Here is an 18,314-nt window from a genome sequence, read left to right as displayed (position 1 = left end):
TGCAAAGACTCTCATTCAAAGTATCGTCTTGCATCTTTGACTTTGTCTATCTATGTGTTCTGGAACCCATGTCTTCATTCACCTGAGGAATGAGCAGTGCTCCGAAACCTAGTGATTTGAAACACACCTGTTGGACTTTAACCTGGTGTTGTAAGACTTGCCCCAGTCCAATGCCGTAATCTCCACATCATGCTACCCTTAACAAAGCCTGTCTGGTCCTCCGCGACCACCTTTGGGACGCAGTTCTCCAGTCTCTTGGCCAGGACGTTTGAGTATTTTCGTGTCCACATTGAGCAGCGAATGTGTCTGTATGATCCGCATTCCGTTGGGTCTTTGTCTTTTTTGGGTGGGCATCAGCGATATGGTGGCCTGTGTTATCATTAGAGGCAGGGTTCCCCTTGCTAGTGAGTCTGCAAACATCTCCCGCAGGTGCAGGGCTAGAGCCGCGCGCATTTTTTATAGAAATCCGCCGGGAACCCATCGGGTCCCAGCGCGCCCCTCATTTGCATGAGTTGCTACTCTCCATGACCCCTCCCAGTCCTATTGGTGCTTCCAGCTCCCTCAGTCTGTTGTCCCCCCACACTGGCATGTCCAGTCCATTGCAGAACCGTTTCATCCCGAGTCCCCGTTAGAGATGTACAGTCCCCAATATAAGGTCTTGAAAGCTTTGTTGGCCCTTTTTGGTTTGGCTATCAGTCTGCCTCTACTATCGTTCACTTGTGTTATCTCCTTCATGGCGACCTGCTGTTGCTAACCTTTGGTTGGCTCTTAATTTGGCTCTGTTTAATCACATTTGCTCAAGAGTCGCCAGGTATCTTTCGACACCGCCACAAGGTTCCGAACCGAATACTGATCAATGTCTCGATACACCAGTTAGTAAGTTCAAAAGCAATGCTCATTTATTTACACAGTCAAATCTGCTCGTGCATAAACTCTACAAACTAAACTACCACTATTACTAAAGCAAATACTTAGCTTCGGGTGCCCACTCAGTCAGAGGAACAATGGCCGTTGCTCAGTTCCGAGGCTGCTGGGTTGAGCTGTTTACAGGGTAGCAACTAGGAGCGTCTATCTCGTGGCGTGCGTTGACTTGGAACTTACTTGGTCTGGTGCAGCTGCTAGGCTGGTCTCTCTCTTCGGTGAGAGCCAAAGCCAAAGGAGGAGGATTCTCCCTTGGGGGATACCTTTTATACTGAAAAGGGCTTCGCGCGCTTTTGGGAGGGCCTTGAACTTGGCCTCAACTAATTGGGTCTTTCCCAATCATCTGTATCGACTTTCCTCCAATAGAGGGGTGGTTCCCTGATCGCTGGGCGTGTCCTGGTGACTGTCGGTCAGCTTTGTCTTCGCTTCTTCTGGCGCCGGGGAGTCTGCCTTAACATTGTGTATCTAAATGTTTCCCTTTTGTCCCCAGAGATGGCTCATTAGTATGTAGATTGTTTGGTAGTTTCTGTCCTGTCTGAGAGTTTAAGGTTCTAATCAACAGACAGAGCTTGCACCTGCTTGTTTCTTAGCATTGTCCAATTTTCCCTGCATTCTTTGCAAGTGTCCATTTTGTAATCGGGATGTGGCCATCCCAGATGGCTACACCGCTTTCTCAGCTGGTGAGCCAGCAGGCAGCAAGCCTTCTCTCCATGTTCATAGCAGGTTCCCTGTGCCTTGTGGAGTTGGTACACTGCATTCCTGAGGGATAGCAGGTGAAAGTCGATTTGTAGCGTGTTACTTCTCCACCAGAAGCTCTATGGTCAGGACCTCTGAGTATCTTCTGTTGACATCCAGTATGGAGTCAATCAGTTTTTGCCTAGCTGCCCTCTCTTCCCTATCTCTACGAGCCTTGTAGACAATAGTTTTTTCCCTAATCACACCCTTCAGTGTTTATCCCTACTTCCCTTCTTGAATAACGGCACCACATTAATTGTCCTCCAGTCCTGTGGCCATAGAATATTTGAAAATGAGTGGCAGAGCCTCTGAAACCTTTTCCCTTGCCTCCCAGAACAGCCTGGGATACATCTCATCTGGGCCTGGGGATTTATCTGCTTTTAAGCCCGCTAAAACTGTTAATATTTCCTCCTCATTTGTTCAAATGCATTTCAGTGCCCCTCCATGATTTCTATACCTAAATCATCCAAGTACTCATTTAAAACCTCATCTACATCTTCAGGCTCCACACACCGATTGCCAAGTTGGACCCTAATGGGCCCTACTCTTTCCATGGTTATCCTCTTGTCCTGAATATACTTCTAAAATACCTTTGGATTTTTCTTTATTTTACCCACCTGTGTTTTTTCATGCCCCTCTTCACTCTCCTAATTTCTTTTTTTAAGTAACCCTCTGCACTGTCTATATTCTTCTAGGGCTTCTGCTGTTTTGAGCCATCAGTATCTGCCGTAAGTCTCTCTTCCTTTCTTTCCTTATCCAACCTTGGATATCCCTTGACATCCAGAGTTCTCTGGACTTGTTGCTCCCAACTTCCACCTTTTACAGGACCATGTTGGCTCTGTACGGTCTCTTATTTCCTATTTCAATTAATCCCACTGCTCCGCTGTCTCTCTATTTCCTATTACAATGAATCCCACTGTTCTGATGTAGATTTTCTGACAAGTCATTGCTCCCAGTCGACTTTGGCCAGGTCCTGTCTTATCCTATTAAAATTGGCCTTACCCAATTCAGAACCTTTATTCTCAGTCCATCTTTGCCCCTTTCCATAACTACCGTAAATCCTACTGAGTGATGGTCACTGTCATCAAAATGCTCCCCCACTGAAACTTCAACCACTTACCCGGCTTCATTCCATAAAACTAGGTCCAACACTGCCCCCTCTCTTGTCGGACTTTCTACGTAATGGCATAAAATGCTCTCCAGGATGCATTCTAAGAATTCCGCCTCCTCTAAGCCATTCACACTTTGAATATTCCAGTTAATATTGGGGAAGCTAAAATCCCCCACTATTACTACCCCATTTTCTTAGATTTCGCAGAGATTTGCCTACATATCAGCCCTTCTTTCTCTCCCTGAGTGGGGGTCTATAATACACTCCCAAGGAATGTGATTGCCCCCTTTTTTTTGTTTCGAAGTCCTACCTGTATGCCCTCATTTGAGGAACCTTCCAAGATATCATCTTTCCTTGCTGTAGTAACCGGCTCATTGATCAATATTGCAACACCACCTCCACTTTTACACCCCGCATCTCCCCTGCAGATTCTATACCTTGGAATATTGCTGCCAGTCCTTACCTCTCCCTCAACCATGTCTCTTTGGTAGCAATAATATTGTATTCCCATGTGTTAATCAACACCCTCAACTCATCTGCCTTCCTCGCAAGATTCTTGAATTAAAATAAATGCCAGCCAGCCTTGTCATATTTTTTCCGTGTGTATTAAGTTGCTTATAATCTGCTTTCCAGATTGGCTTGATTATTCTTTTATATTTGTCTGTGCATCACCCCCTACTCTAACTCCACTCTATATCTCATCCTGCTGCCAAATTAGCTGCCAACCCCCCCACAACAGCTCTAGAACCCCCCCCCCCCCCCCCCGCAAGATGTTAGTCCTGTTCCAGTTCACGTGCAACCCGTCCAATCTGTACAGGTCCCACCTTTCCTAGAAATGGACCTAGTGCTCCAGGAATCTAAATTCTTTCCTTCTACACCATCTCTTCAGCCACGCACTGATTGGCTCTATCCTTCTATTCCAATACTCACTGGCACTTGACATTGGGATTAATGCAGAGAATACAACCTTTTGAGGTCAAACTGGTTTCACAGTCATCCAGTCTCTTGGTTCATTTTGACCCTTCAAAAGAGATTCTTACCTGCGATGCCTCTCCTTACATAATCGGAGCAGGTTTATTTTACAAGATGAATGATGGTGCATAAAGGCCTACCACCTGTGCCTCAAGGATTCTGACAAATGCTGAAGAAGCTGACTTGTAACTCGAAAAAGAGGGACTAGTTATAATCATTGGAGTGAAAAAGTTCCAACAATACGTCTATCCAACAATACGTCTATGGACAGCATTTCATAATAGTTACTGGCCACAAACCCCTGTTGGGCTTATTTAGGGCAATAAAGCCATTCCCCCTAATAGCTTCAGCTAGTGTCCAACACTGGGCTCTATTATTGGCAGCTTATGAGTGTATTTTTCAACATAGGCCGGGCACACACATTTCAAATGCAGACACTTTAAGCCACCTTCCCCTACCCAAATGTATACTACCTCCACAGGAAATTGTTCTAGCTTTAAACTTTCTCGATACATTGTCAGTGTCGGCGTGGCAGGTCACGTTTTGGACCCCAAAACACCACATATTATCTTGAGTCAAGCACAGGCCCTCCATGGCTAGCACCATAAAAACAGGCCTGAATGTGGGAGGCAGTGGGGTAGTGGTATTGTCACTGGACTAGTATTCCGGAGACCCAGAGTAATGCTCTGGGGTCCCAGGTTCAAATCCCGCTACTGTTGATGGTAAAATTTTAATTCAATAAAAATCTGGAATTAAGCGTCAAGTGATGACCATGAAACCATTGTTGATTGTTGTTAAAAACCCATCTGGTTCACTAATGTCCTTTAGGGAAGGAAATCTGCCATCCGTACCCGGTCTGGCCTATATGTAACTCCAGACCAACAGCAATGGAGTTGACTTTTAACTGGCCCCTCAAGGGCAATTGGGGATGGGCAATAAATGCTGGCACAGCCTACGACGCCCATGTCCCATGAATACATTTTTTAAAAGAGCAGTTTACGACCCTTGCGGATAAGAAAAGGCGAGTAAGTATTATTATGGGGAGCAAGGTGGGCATTCTCTCTCCCGCTAAACAGCTATTAATGCAAGAGCTGCACTGTGACCATCGCAGGATGGCAAAGATGAATATGCTCGCATGCAGTTATGTACGGTGGCTGGGATGGATATCAACAGAGAACATAGTCAAACAATGTGACCAGTGTCAAATGCAGCAAAACCTGCCGTCTGTGGCCTTTAATGCAACCTTGGGAGTGGCCAAGCCAACCATGGATGCAACTACATGTCATTTTGTAGGCCCATTCATGGACTCCATGTTCTTGTTCACTCCAAGCGGTTGGACATACACTAAATGAAGTTCACGTGCTCATCAGCAACGGCAGAAAATTTGCAACAGACATTCGCTACCCACGGGATTCCCAAGGTGCTGGTCTCGGATAGTGGGATTGCTTTTACTAGTGAAGTGTTCCAACATTTAATGAGAGCCCACGGTGTTCAACTTATTCAATCCACTCCCTACCACCCTGCTTCGAATGGACAGGCTGGGAGCCGTCCAACCATTCAAAACTACCATGAAGAAACAGTCATCAGTCTCTCTATGTTTCCTGCTCACCTATAGATCAACACCTCATGTCACCACAGGTATTACACCCACTGAACTGCTAATTGGCAGGGACACGAGAACACGGCTGGATCTGATGTTTCCGAATTTGTCGGGGAGCGGATAAAACTGAACGCACACTAGATGTATCACGACTTGAGAGAACATTTTGGGGTGGACGACTTGGTATATATTAAGAATTTTGGTGCTGGTCCAAATTGAAACCCTGGAATGCTCATGGTCAGAACAGATCCAGTGTCATATGTGATAGATGTCCAAAGAAACACCTGGACCAGTTGAGGAGGAGAGTGTGGTGTTGAGCGTTCTGACACACAGATGAGCCAACACAGTTGTATTTGGTACAACGCTGTTTTATTCAGTACAACGCTGTTTTATTCAAACTTACTATCTACAGTTTTGTCTTGATACTCTGCACGTGGGGACTCCCTGTCTGTGATGTTAAAACAGGTCTTGTCCTTGTCCTTGTCCCCAGATCTACTGCCCACCAGGTGTCGTGTTTGTCCTTTTATACTGTCCCTGTCCTTGTCTGTGATTGGTTGTGGTGTTGTGTGTTCTGATTTGTCTGTTGGTGTGTCTATCATGATGTGTGTGTTTGAATATCATGACATCTTTGTAAAAAGGGGGGGGGGATATGTGCCTACATGGTTATAAATATAATCGTGTCGTGAGTGCATCTAAGAGTGTGTGTGTGTGTGTGTGTACAGCATGTGCATATGACGTAACTATTTACATGGGGCGATGTCGGGTGCGTCATGCTAACGAGGTTGTACCATAACAAAACATGAATGCAAAAAAACTTTGAATAGTGGTCCGGTCAAATGACATCTGGAACGATAAACAACAACAGGTTATAATACAGTAGTGTTCAACTTTTAAACGTATGAACAGTGTTATAAGTCCAGTCTAATGTGTGTGCGACGAATTCGGGTTGACCGTCTCAAGGGTGGGTCAAAAACCACCGACTGATGTGCAATCCTGGCCATGGGTGGCGATGGAAGGGGCGTGATCTGCGGCAGCTCCACAAAGTCATCCTCGGAAGCCTGTTGAGGATCTGGCGTGTGTGTACAGTGTGGCTGCGAGCGTGGAAGTCGGCGAAGGGCGCGCCGATTGCGGCGACGCACTGAACCATCCGGCATGCGTATCAGGAACGAGTGGGGAGCCACACGTCGGAGAACTTCGGCCGGTGCTGACCAGCCACCATGCGGTAGATGGATGCGTACTTTGTCTCCGGAGGACAGGGGGGGAAGATCCGTCGCCCGTGTGTCGTACAGACTCTTCTGGCGATCACGCTGCATTTGCATCTTACGAAGAACCGTATCATGGTCCATTGTTGGTGCCAGGATGGATGGCACCGTCGTTCTGAGGGAACGACCCATCAGGAGCTGTGCTGGCGAGAGACCCATGGCTAGCGGGGCCGATCGATAGGCCAGCAAGGCTAGGTTAAAGTCCGATCCGGCAGCAGCCGCCTTGCAGAGGAGCCGCTTGGCAATGTGAACGCCCTTCTCTGCCTTCCCATTCGACTGTGGATGTAGAGGGCTGGACGTCACATGAGTGAAACCATATGCTGCGGCAAAGGACGACCATTCACGGCTGGCGAAACAGGGTCCATTGTCCGACATGACAGTCATTGGAATGCCATGGCGAGCAAATGTTTCCTTGCAGGCCCCAATGACTGCGGACGACGTCAGATCGTGTAGAGGTATGACTTCTGGGTAATTGGAGAAGTAATCTATAATAATGATGTAATCCCTGCCGAGCGCGTGAAATAGGTCAACACCCACCTTCGCCCAGGGGGACGTCACCATCTCGTGTGGTAGAAGCGTCTCCGGAGGTTGCGCCGGCTGAAACCTCTGACAGGTTGTGCAATTGAGCACCATGTTGGCTATGTCTTCATTAATACCCGGCCAATATACCGCCTCTCGGGCCCTCCGTCTGCACTTCTCGACTCCCAAGTGGCCTTCGTGTAGTTGATTAAGAATCATCTAGCGCATGCTGTGCGGAATGACAATCCTGTCTAACTTCATAAGGACCCCGTCAATGGTGGTAAGGTCATCTCGCACATTATAAAACTGCGGGCACTGCCCTTTGAGCCACCCTTCCGCCATGTGGCGCATCACTCGCTGTAGAAGGGGTCAGTCGCTGTCTCTGCGCGTATGCGGGCCAGACTTGGATCATCAGCCGGCAGATTTGCTGCTGTCAGAGTAACGTGTGCCTCAATTTGACATACGAACCCCTCCGCATCTGGTGGTGTACTCACTGCTCGGGAGAGAGTGTCCGCCACAATGAGATCCTTCCCCGGAGTGTAGATCAGTTCAAAATCATACCTCCTGAGTTTAAGTAAGATGCGCTGGAGGCGAGGGGTCATGTCATTCAGGTCCTTGTTTATTATGTTGACCAGGGGGCGGTGGTCAGTTTCTACCGTGAATCGTGGAAGACCATACACATAATCGTGGAACTTATCCAAGCCAGTTAACAAGCCCAGGCATTCTTTTTCTATTTGCGCATAGCGCTGTTCCGTAGGGGTCATGGCTCGTGAGGCATATGCAACCGGGGCCCATGACGACGTGCTATCTTTCTGCAAGAGCACTGCTCCAATACCAGATTGGCTGGCATCCGTTGAGATTTTTGTGGGGCGAGCCGTGTCGAAGAACGCCAACACTGGTGCCGTGACCAGTTTGTGCTTGAGCTCCTCCCATTCCAGCTGGTGCGATTGTTGTCACTGGAATTCTGTTGATTTCTTCACGAGATGGCGCAAAGCCGTTGTATGAGAAGCAAGGTTGGGAATGAACTTCCCGAGGAAGTTGACCATGCCCAAGAATCTTAGGACAGCCTTTTTGTCAGCCGGCCGTGGCATGGCTGTGATGGCGCTAATTTTGTCTGCAGCGGGACGGACCCCTGATCGTGAGATGTGGTCCCCGAGGAACCTCAGCTCAGTCTGGCCAAAGGCACACTTGGCGCGGTTGAGACGCAGGCCATTTTGTCGTATGCGGGCGAATACGTGTCGTAGACGATGCATGTGCTCCTGCGGAGTGGTGGACCAAATGATGATATCGTCCACATATACACGTACCCCTTCGATGCCTTCCATCATCTGCTCCATGACTCGGTGGAAAACCTCAGATGCCGAGATGATGCCAAATGGCATCCGGTTGTAGCAGAATCTGCCGAAAGGGGTGTTAAACGTGCATAGCCTTCGGCTGGCCGGGTCCAGTTGGATCTGCCAAAATCCTTTGGACGCATCCAGTTTGGTAAATATTTTGGCTTGGGCCATCTCGCTGGTGATTTCCTCTCGTTTGGGGATGGGATAGTGTTCCCGCATAATGTTGTTATTTAGATCTTTAGGATCTATGCATATGCGGAGCTCACCAGAGGGCTTTTTTACACAGACCATGGAGCTGACCCATGGCATGGGCTCCGTGACCTTGGATAGGACCCCTTGGTCCTGAAGAGCCTGCAGCTGCAACTTGAGGCGGTCTTTGAGTGGCGCAGGAACCCTGCGAGGTGCGTGAACGACCGGGATGGCGTCCGGTTTGAGGCGAATCTTGTAAGTGTATGGCAATGTCCCCATGCCTTCAAATACCTCCTGGTTGTGAGCAAGGAGGGAATGGAGATTTGCGTGGAACTCCGCATCCGGGAAGTCGGATATCTCTTCTGGAGAGAGAGACATAATGCGCTGTACCAGGTGAAGGACCTTACACGCCTGTGCGCCCAGCAACAAATCTTTTGATGAGCCAACAACTTCGAAGGGGAGTGTGGCCGTGTGCATTTTGTGAGTTACCTGTAGCTGGCAAGAACCCATGGACGGGATGACGTTCCCGTTACAATCAACCATCTTGAGCCGGGATGGCGTGATGGGTGGTTTGACCTTCATGGCATGGAATTCAGAATATGCCATCAGGTTGGCGGATGCGCCGGTGTCCAGACGGAAGGTGACGTGCGATCGGTTGACCGTCAGGGTGGCACACCACTCATCGGCTGGATTGATGGCATTGACCTTGTTGACATCGATGACGGAAACGTGGAAGGCATCCTGGTCATCTGCATCATTTAGCTGGAAGTCTTGATGCGTGGGCTGGACGGTCCTGACATGTCTGCGAGGTTGTCGGAGATGTGTAGGATCCATGGGTTGAGGCGCACGACAGTAGGCAGCATAGTGGCCCATCTTGCCACATCGGAGGCACTGTCGGTTTTTAGCAGGACATTGCCCTTTTAAGTGTACAGCTCCACAGTTGCCGCACGTCATGACGTCACGACGTTCGTTGCGCCACTGCGCATGTGCAGTGTGATCTTGCATCGGGCGCGCCTGCGCAGTGCGTCCCTCTATGTTGCCGTTAGTTTTGGCGCACACAAGCGCGGGAGACCGCGGGAAACGGCCGCTCTCGTCGGGGCCGCGGGTCGGGAGATAATCGATGGCCTGGATGCGTTCAGCGTCGTGGGCGGCCTGGCTTGCCGATTTGACGGCTGGGGCCCCCCTCCGTGCCGATTCGGTCGCCTGAAATCGGGCAAAACGGCTGGTTGCATTCTCATGGAGGACACAGGCTTCCACTGCAGACGCTAAGGAGAGGCTTTTGATTTTAAGAAGCTGCTGGCGTAGGCCACTGGAGGCAACGCCAAAAACAATCTGGTCCCTGATCATGGACTCTGAGGTGTTGCCGTAACCGCAGGACTGCGCTAGTATCCGGAGGTGCGTCAGAAAGGGTTGAAAAAGCTCCCCCTTACCTTGCAGGCGTTGCTGGAAGATATATCTTTCAAAACTTTCATTGAGTTCGACATTAAAGTGCTGGTCTAGCTTGAGGATGACCGTGTCATACTTGGATTGCCATGATGTGGAGATGCCGGCGTTGGACTGGGGTGAGCACAGTAAGAAGTCTTACAACACCAGGTTAAAGTCCAACAGGTTTGTTTCGATGTCACTAGCTTTCGGAGCGCTGCTCCTTCCTCACCTGAGGAAGGAGCAGCGCTCCGAAAGCTAGTGACATCGAAACAAACCTGTTGGACTTTAACCTGGTGTTGTAAGACTTCTTACTATACTTGGATTGGTTCTCGCCTTCCTCGAACCCCAGTGAGTTGAAGACATCGATGGCGTGCTGACCTGCGGTGAAGAGGAGCATCGCAATTTTTGTTTCGTCCGAGGCACTCTGTTTCTCGTTGGCTCGGATGTGCAGGTCGAATCGCTGCTTGAAGAGCTTCCAATTGGTACCAAGGTTCCCCGCGACTTGCAACGGCTGCGGTTTATTGGTGAAGTCCATGTCCAGAATGGCAGGTTAGTCGGCCGGTATCGATCCACTCCTGTACCTAGTGGTGTTGGGCGCTCTGACACACAGATGAGCCAACCCAGTTGTATTTGGTACAACGCTGTTTTATTCAAACTTACTATCTACAGTTTTGTCTTGATACTCTGCACGTGGGGACTCCCTGTCTGTGATGTTAAAACCGGTCTTGTCCTTGTCCTTGTCCCCAGATCTACTGCCCACCAGGTGTCGTGTTTGTCCTTTTATACTGTCCCTGTCCTTGTCTGTGATTGGTTGTGGTGTTGTGTGTTCTGATTTGTCTGTTGGTGTGTCTATCATGATGTGTGTGTTTGAATATCATGACCGAGAGAATTGCACATTAAACCAGTGAGGCAGTCCGTCCCTGGTTTGCCTGTCTGTGATATTGCTACAGATGAAAGTAATGCTGCAGCAAGTTACCCCGAGGTGGAGCCCAGTAATGTTCAAGGGGGAACTGGGCAAATTATTTGCAAGCCGAGAGTCAAACCATTGAGGTTCAAACGGAAGTTACCTCTGCTGCGGGAGCAACCGCTAATGAATTACCTAATACCTGACTGCACCGAGATCCATTTGCTGTATAATATTTAAATAGTTCCATTGTTTTGATGTGTTAATCAGGTACTTAAAGGGGGAGGGATGTCATAACGTACTTATTTAAGGGGGTGAGATCTCGGAGGATCATGTGACCCATAGGGCCAACCAGGCCAGAGTGCGTGAATCTGAGAGCTGAGCACGGTTTTTGCTTTTAGTTAGGAGTTTGGAGTCGTGGACTACAGTCACCTTCATCTCACACTCTGTAAATAGTTATTTGCCTTAATAAGCTGTTTATTTGTTAATCTGCTTGGTGGTCACCAGTCTTTCAAGATACTATAGGCCCCTTGCATTTCAAGAGTGGGGAATGTTGATTGTTCTGTATATTATGTGAAAAACCTTTAAGTAACCACCTAGATAACAGGCAGTAGTGCTCCACTTAGAAATTGTGTATATGAGAAAGAAATTCAACTTGCAGGCACCTATTTTGTTCATAAAAAGAATTTCATCTTACACAGAATTGTGTCACTGTCATTGGGCCAGGTGATTTTTAGTCAGTTAGGGTGCCACCTGAAACAGGCATTTGGCAACTTAACTGCAATTTAGGATTCTAAACTGATTCTACCTGAATTTCATATTTTGGGTTCTACAAAGTGGTGAGCTTGTACCACTTGCGTGCCACCAAATTGTACTGGTGTTGAGTGGCCTAACTCAGTCATTTTCAAAGCCAGTGTTGCGACCCGCAGGTGGGTTGCAGGCGGGTATCGGGAGGGTTGCTGAGCTATCCATCGCAGCATTCCCGATCGCAGGAATTAATGCGCAACGGCTGCAGCAGCCAGCTTTTAAAAATGACAGCCGCTTTCAGAATGCGTGCGCGCTGTGCATGTATGCCACTCATCAGTGCGCATGCCTAGAGTCCAGCAAGAAACATGCCTCCTCCTGACATCAGTGTGCTGACCCAGGAGAAATTTTTAAAAATTCAATGCAGTCTTCCTGTCTGAAACGACAGCAGAGAACAGTCACACACCCCGAACACCGACATCACGTGCTCTGGACACAATTGAGATTCCTTCATTTTGTCAGCAGCAAACAAGCAACAGGACTGTAAAAATTTTAAATGGATCATTTTGTAATAAGGAAGAGGGGACCAGAGACACAAACAGGCCAGGATCACACAACTAAACCTGCTGTAGCGAGGGGCTCAGGAGAATCCACAGTAGGACAAAGCAGTGCTGGTATGAGCTGTGCAGGAGAGTCCACAACAGGACAAGGCAGTGGTGGTGTGAGCTCCAGGACCTCTGATGAATAACCCATACAGAAATGTAACATTGAATGACAAAGCAAGTGAGATCGTGAGGACCAAGCAGGTTCACCTGTCGCATTAAAGATAAGCGAAAATGGTGTGTCACAAAGGTCGGCCGGCATGGGTTGCGACGGTCGACTAGCATGGCTCTGAAGGTTGGCTGGTTGTTAAAAATGGGTCCCCCGGAAGAAAAGTTTGAAAAACGCTAGCCTAACTAACAGTCCCTAAAGGAACTTCTGGAAGCAATTCAAAAAGGCCCAAGCTTATCCGTTTCTGCTGTTGTGGGTCCAGGAGCAGCAAATGTGGCTCTCACCCAACAGAAAACGAATGTTAGCCTATTGGTAGTGACTTTGAGGCCCCTCTGGGATTTATTCTCAACCACCTGACTTCAGTGGGGTGCCCATTTTATGTGCAAGTTCGCCTGCAGCATTAAAATGAGGTGGAAAACCAAGTTAGCTTGGGCTTCAGACAACAATTGCTCTGCTGAATTCACGCCATTCTGGTCAAAAGTAACATTTTTCATTGTGTTTCTGGTGTCTCGTACATCCATCACACAACCATTATGCATTCAATGCTGTGCCAGTTTTGTACTTAACTGGTTCAAATACTTTAGTTATCACCAACCAACTTGGAGGAAATGGCATCTTGGGAAGTATGAAAGAAAACCAGTAATTTTTGCTCACCAGTAAACATCAATGTTCCCTCGGCAATTAACTTCTATTTGGCGTTTATTTGTGCTTTGCATGATGTAATATTCCAGTAAGGCAGCTACATCTTTTATACCACAAAGCTCATTGGTTTTGCAATTGCCCTTGTGAATATAATATTGGGGAGGCAATGGTATAGTGGTATTGTCCAGTAATCCAGTGACCCAGTGTAAGGTTCAGGGGACCCAGGTTCAAATATCCCTTGGCAGATGGTGAAATTTGAAGTTCAATAAAAATCTGTAATTAAAACTCTAGTAATGACCATGAAACCATTGCCGATTGTGGGGAAAACTCATCTGGTTAACTAGGGAAGGAAATCTGCGCTTATTACCTGGTCTGGCCTACATGTAGCAATAATAATAATCGTTTATTGTCGCAAGTAGGCTTCAATGAAGTTACTGTGAAAAGCCCCTAGTCGCCACATTCCGCCGCCAGTTCGGGGAGGCCAGTACGGGAATTGAACCCGCGCTGCTGGCATTGTTCTGCATTACAAGCCAGCTGTTTAGCCCGCTGTGCTGAACCAGCCCCTAACTCCAGTAATGTAACTCCAGACCCACAGTAATGTGGTTGACTGTTAAATGGCCTAGCAAGCCACTCCGTCCAAGGGTTAAGGCAATTAGGGATGTGTAATAAATGCTGGCCCAGCTAGTGATACCCACATAAGAATAATTGAAAAATAAATCCCCAGTCTTATTCATCTGACAGCTCTTCAGCCTCCTTTTGCACCTAAAATGTTGAAACTAAACTAAATAATAAAACAATTTATAATGTTGCAGCAACCTGCTTTAAAGTAACATTTTTGAGATGCACAAAGTACTCTGGTCTTAATGACAATTTTCATTTGTTTGTGAGGCGACAGTGACAAACTGTAGGCAAGTCATTGTAGCATCGCACAATATGATCGCAACAAAAATGAAATTCAGCTACAAAGGCCCTTCTCCCTTTCTGTTTATTAAGGAAGGACCTTTCCAATTCTGAAGACTCTTTTTAAACCAATAATATACATCAATCCCAGATTCAAAGGTATAAATAGGGATATTGATGATGGAAAGGAGTTGCAACTTCAGTAAAATGTTACAAAGGGCAATACTACAAGGAGTAACATATAATTTCTTAAACATTGCATATTGGCATATATGACTGCGCATACTCTACTTGAATAATGATGCTAACATTCAAATTATTTTCTAGTTATGGGCTTTCTGGAAGCAGAATCAATGTGACAGGGGATGAGGTGAAGAAGCTCGATGTACTTTCCAATGACATGGTAATCAACATGTTAAAATCCTCCTTCAGCACATGTATTCTTGTGTCTGAAGAAGAAAAAAATGCCATCATCGTGGACCCAGACCAACAGGTCAGTTGCTAGGCTACGGCACCTTTTGTAAAATTGGAATTAATGTATACATAAGTAAGTACTAGTGTAATATATTGTACATGATTAGCAATGCATAGGGTGGAAGAGGAATCAATTTTGCTGTATTGACAAACCTATCATTAATTTTCAGGGGAAGTATATTGTCTGCTTTGATCCACTAGATGGCTCTTCCAATATTGATTGTCTTGTTTCCATTGGAACAATTTTTGCCATCTATAAAAAGGTAACACTTTACTTATGGTAGAATTCTTTACCATTGACTTTTTTTGAAAAAAGAAAAAGATCAAGTTTCACTGGGAATTCTGTTTTATTTTTGTACTGTTAAACTTTCAAGTGAAGCAGTTGAGGCTACCTCGTTAAATGCTTTTAAGGCAAAGGTAGATAGATTTTTGAACAGTTAAAGGAATAAAAGGTTACGGTGAGTGGGCAGGTAAGTGGAGCTGAGTCCACAAAAAGAAAGCCATGATCCTATTGAATTGCGGAACAGGCTCGAGGGGCCAGATGGCCTACTCCTGCTCCTCGCTCTTATGTTCTTTTTCCCTGGACTGGGTTGATTTATTGCAGTGGTGCGAGGTGGAGGTTAGGGGGCGGGTTCACACCTTCAAACTGGCAAAACCAGAGTAGTGGTAACCCCAGGAAAACAATTGATCAACTGGATACACAATATCAAGTGTAATAATTGACCAGAATAATTTCCATCTTTTTGTTTTTGCATTCATCAGCCAGGTCATTCTAGCCATGGGCAATCTGTTACTGATGTTATTTACTGCTACTACTTTTACAGGTAAAATTTAAGTCATGGTAATGGTATTAGAAAAGCACCCAGAGGAATGCAATGTGAGCGTATTAATGTTCAAACATGGTCTTTGCTGATTAGAATTATGGGTCGTCTTCTACCAACTACCAATATCAGGGTCAGTTCTCTTTGACTCAAAAGGTTTTTAAATTGGGGATTATTTCATGTTGTGTTGGTTTTTTTTCTCAAATCCAATCTTTTGGCTTCTTTAATAATTGATCCTATTCAAGTGTGTTATTTCCCATTAATGTGCTGCAGGAGACATAAATTGTCAGGAAATATTGTTCAGTCAGTCTTCTATTCTATTTCATTCTTCATATTTTAATGAATATGACAAAGGCCCTTCTTGCTTTCTTATGCTCTTGTGGATGATATATTTAATTTTTCATATTGCCAAACAACTAGCTCTGCAATATTCAAAATTCATTGTGAGTTCTCCTGATGACCTAGTGCAGGCTTCTCCAACCTTTTATCTCAGGGGGCTTCATTTGCATAAACCAGGGGCTGGTTTAGCACAGTGGGCTAAACAGCTGGCTTGTAAGGCATAAATATCATCATCACTCGAGGGCCAATTTACAAATTTCACAAAGGTATGGTTTGCCTGAATAATAAACTGAATTTCAAAAAAGAAATTGGGATTTTAAGGAAATAAATTATTTTTGAGCAAAAGTAAGGCAATGCAAAGTTTAAGGAAAAGTATAAGTAATAAAAATGACAAGCAAGTGAGAGGGTCAGTGTATGTGGTGGGGGAAGTGTGTATGCATTGGGGTGTGTGGGTTTTTGAGAGTTGAGTGAGCAATTTGACATGAGGCACACTAACACTCACCATAACAAACTCCAGAGTCTCACTCTCACCTCCACTCATTCACTCAGTCTCATACTCATCCCCACATACTCTCACTCTCACTCACACTCTCACTCATATGCACTCTCACACCACATCCACACTCTCTCTCACACCACATCCACTCTTCTCACCACATCCACACTTTCTCACTCACACACACATCCACACTCTCTCACACACTCGCACTTTTCTCACTGCCCTCAACACACACTCCGCCAACTTCTCTCTCAGACTCCCCAACATATGCTCACTCAACACACTTGATCTTCTCACACACACATCCACACTCTCTCTCTCTCTCTCTCTCTCTCTCTCTCTCTCTCTCTCATATATAGCCACACTCTCTCTCACACACATCTTCACTCTCTCAGTTTTTTCTCACTACCCTCAACACACACTCCCTCAACTTCTCTCTCACTCACAACACACTCGATCTTCCACAGATGGCAGTAAGCATGTCCAACTACCATTGTTTGCGGATGACTGCACAAGTTCAGCACCATTCGCAACTCCTCAGATAATAAAGACCCCCCCCCCCCCTCCTCCAAGAGCCTGTCCACCATCTACAGGGCACAAGTCAGGAGTGTAATGGAATATTCTACACTTGCCTGGACAGGTGCAGCTCCAACAACACTCAAGAAGCTTGACACCATCCGGAACAAAGCCGCCCACGTGATTGCTCCTCCTACCACGAACATTCAAACCCTCCACCACCGACAAACAGTGGCAGCCATGAGTAACATCCACAAGATGCACCGCAGTAACTCACCAAGGTTCCTTAGACAGCACCTTCCAAACCCACGACCACTACCATCTAGAAGGACAAGAGCGGCAGATACCTGGGAACCCCACCACCTGGAGGTTCCGCTCCAAGTCACTCACCACCCCGACTTGGAAACATAGCACCGTTCCTTCACTGTCGCTGGAGCAACATCTTGGAACTCCCTCCCTAACCGCACAGTGGGTGCACCTACACCTCAAGGGCTGCAGCAGTTCAAGAAAGCAACTCACCACCACCTTCTGAACGGCAACTAGGGATGGGCAATAAATGCTGGCCTAACCAGCGAAGCATACATCCCGTAAATTAGTAAATAAAATTAAAAATTTCACCCAACCTAAGGCTCCACAACATCTCACACTGGCCTCGCAGACAGCATCTCCTCAAAGTGGCCTCTGCACGCCCCCTCCCCTGCAGGCTGTTACTCCAGCCTGCTCCCCTGCAGGCTGTTACTCCAGCCCGCTCCCCTGCAGGCTGTTTCCCCAGCCCGCTCCCCTGCAGGCTGTTTTGCCCAGCCCGCTCCCCTGCAGGCTGTTTTCCCCAGCCCGCTCCCCTGCAGGCTGTTTTCCCCAGCCCGCTCCCCTGCAGGCTGTTTTCCCCAGCCCGCTCCCCTGCAGGCTGTTTTCCCCAGCCCGCTCCCCTGCAGGCTGTTTTCCCCAGCCCGCTCCCCTGCAGGCTGTTTTCCCCAGCCCGCTCCCCTGCAGGCTGTTTTCCCCAGCCCGCTCCCCTGCAGGCTGTTTTCCCCAGCCCGCTCCCCTGCAGGCTGTTTTTTCCCCAGCCCGCTCCCCTGCAGGCTGTTTTTTTCCCCAGCCCGCTCCCCTGCAGGCTGTTTTTTCCCCAGCCCGCTCCCCTGCAGGCTGTTTTTTCCCCAGCCCGCTCCCCTGCAGGCTGTTTTTTCCCCAGCCCGCTCCCCTGCAGGCTGTTTTTTCCCCAGCCCGCTCCCCTGCAGGCTGTTTTCCCCAGCCCGCTCCCCTGCAGGCTGTTTTCCCCAGCCCGCTCCCCTGCAGGCTGTTTTTTCCCCAGCCCGCTCCCCTGCAGGCTGTTTTCCCCAGCCCGCTCCCCTGCAGGCTGTTTTCCCCAGCCCGCTCCCCTGCAGGCTGTTTTCCCCAGCCCGCTCCCCTGCAGGCTGTTTTCCCCAGCCCGCTCCCCTGCAGGCTGTTTTCCCCAGCCCGCTCCCCTGCAGGCTGTTTTCCCCAGCCCGCTCCCCTGCAGGCTGTTCCCCGCCCGCTGTTTCGCAGGATCCCGCCATCCAGCACTCGTGATAGTGCCCTCCAATCTCAGAATGTTCCTCTTCCGCATTTGCTGCTGATCAGCTCTTGAGCCGACAGCAACACATATGAGGAAGAA

The 18,314-nt window shown here is 47.7% G+C and overlaps 1 protein-coding gene across 1 annotated transcript in view; it reads left to right on the top strand.

The window, feature by feature from the left end:
* Nucleotides 1-18,314, top strand: part of LOC140429560 (fructose-1,6-bisphosphatase 1-like) — a 41,016-nt gene that overhangs the window by 9,237 nt on the left and 13,465 nt on the right. Inside the window, exons 2-3 of the mRNA XM_072516721.1 lie at nt 14,360-14,525; nt 14,677-14,769. Coding sequence (XP_072372822.1) covers nt 14,360-14,525; nt 14,677-14,769 — 259 coding nt within the window. The remainder of the gene's footprint in view (nt 1-14,359; nt 14,526-14,676; nt 14,770-18,314) is intronic.

The sequence above is a fragment of the Scyliorhinus torazame genome, chromosome 9, assembly GCF_047496885.1.
Source record: "Scyliorhinus torazame isolate Kashiwa2021f chromosome 9, sScyTor2.1, whole genome shotgun sequence".
NCBI lineage: Eukaryota > Metazoa > Chordata > Chondrichthyes > Carcharhiniformes > Scyliorhinidae > Scyliorhinus > Scyliorhinus torazame.
Note: the sequence above shows the minus strand (reverse complement) of the source record. Positions and strands in the feature narration are given on the sequence as shown.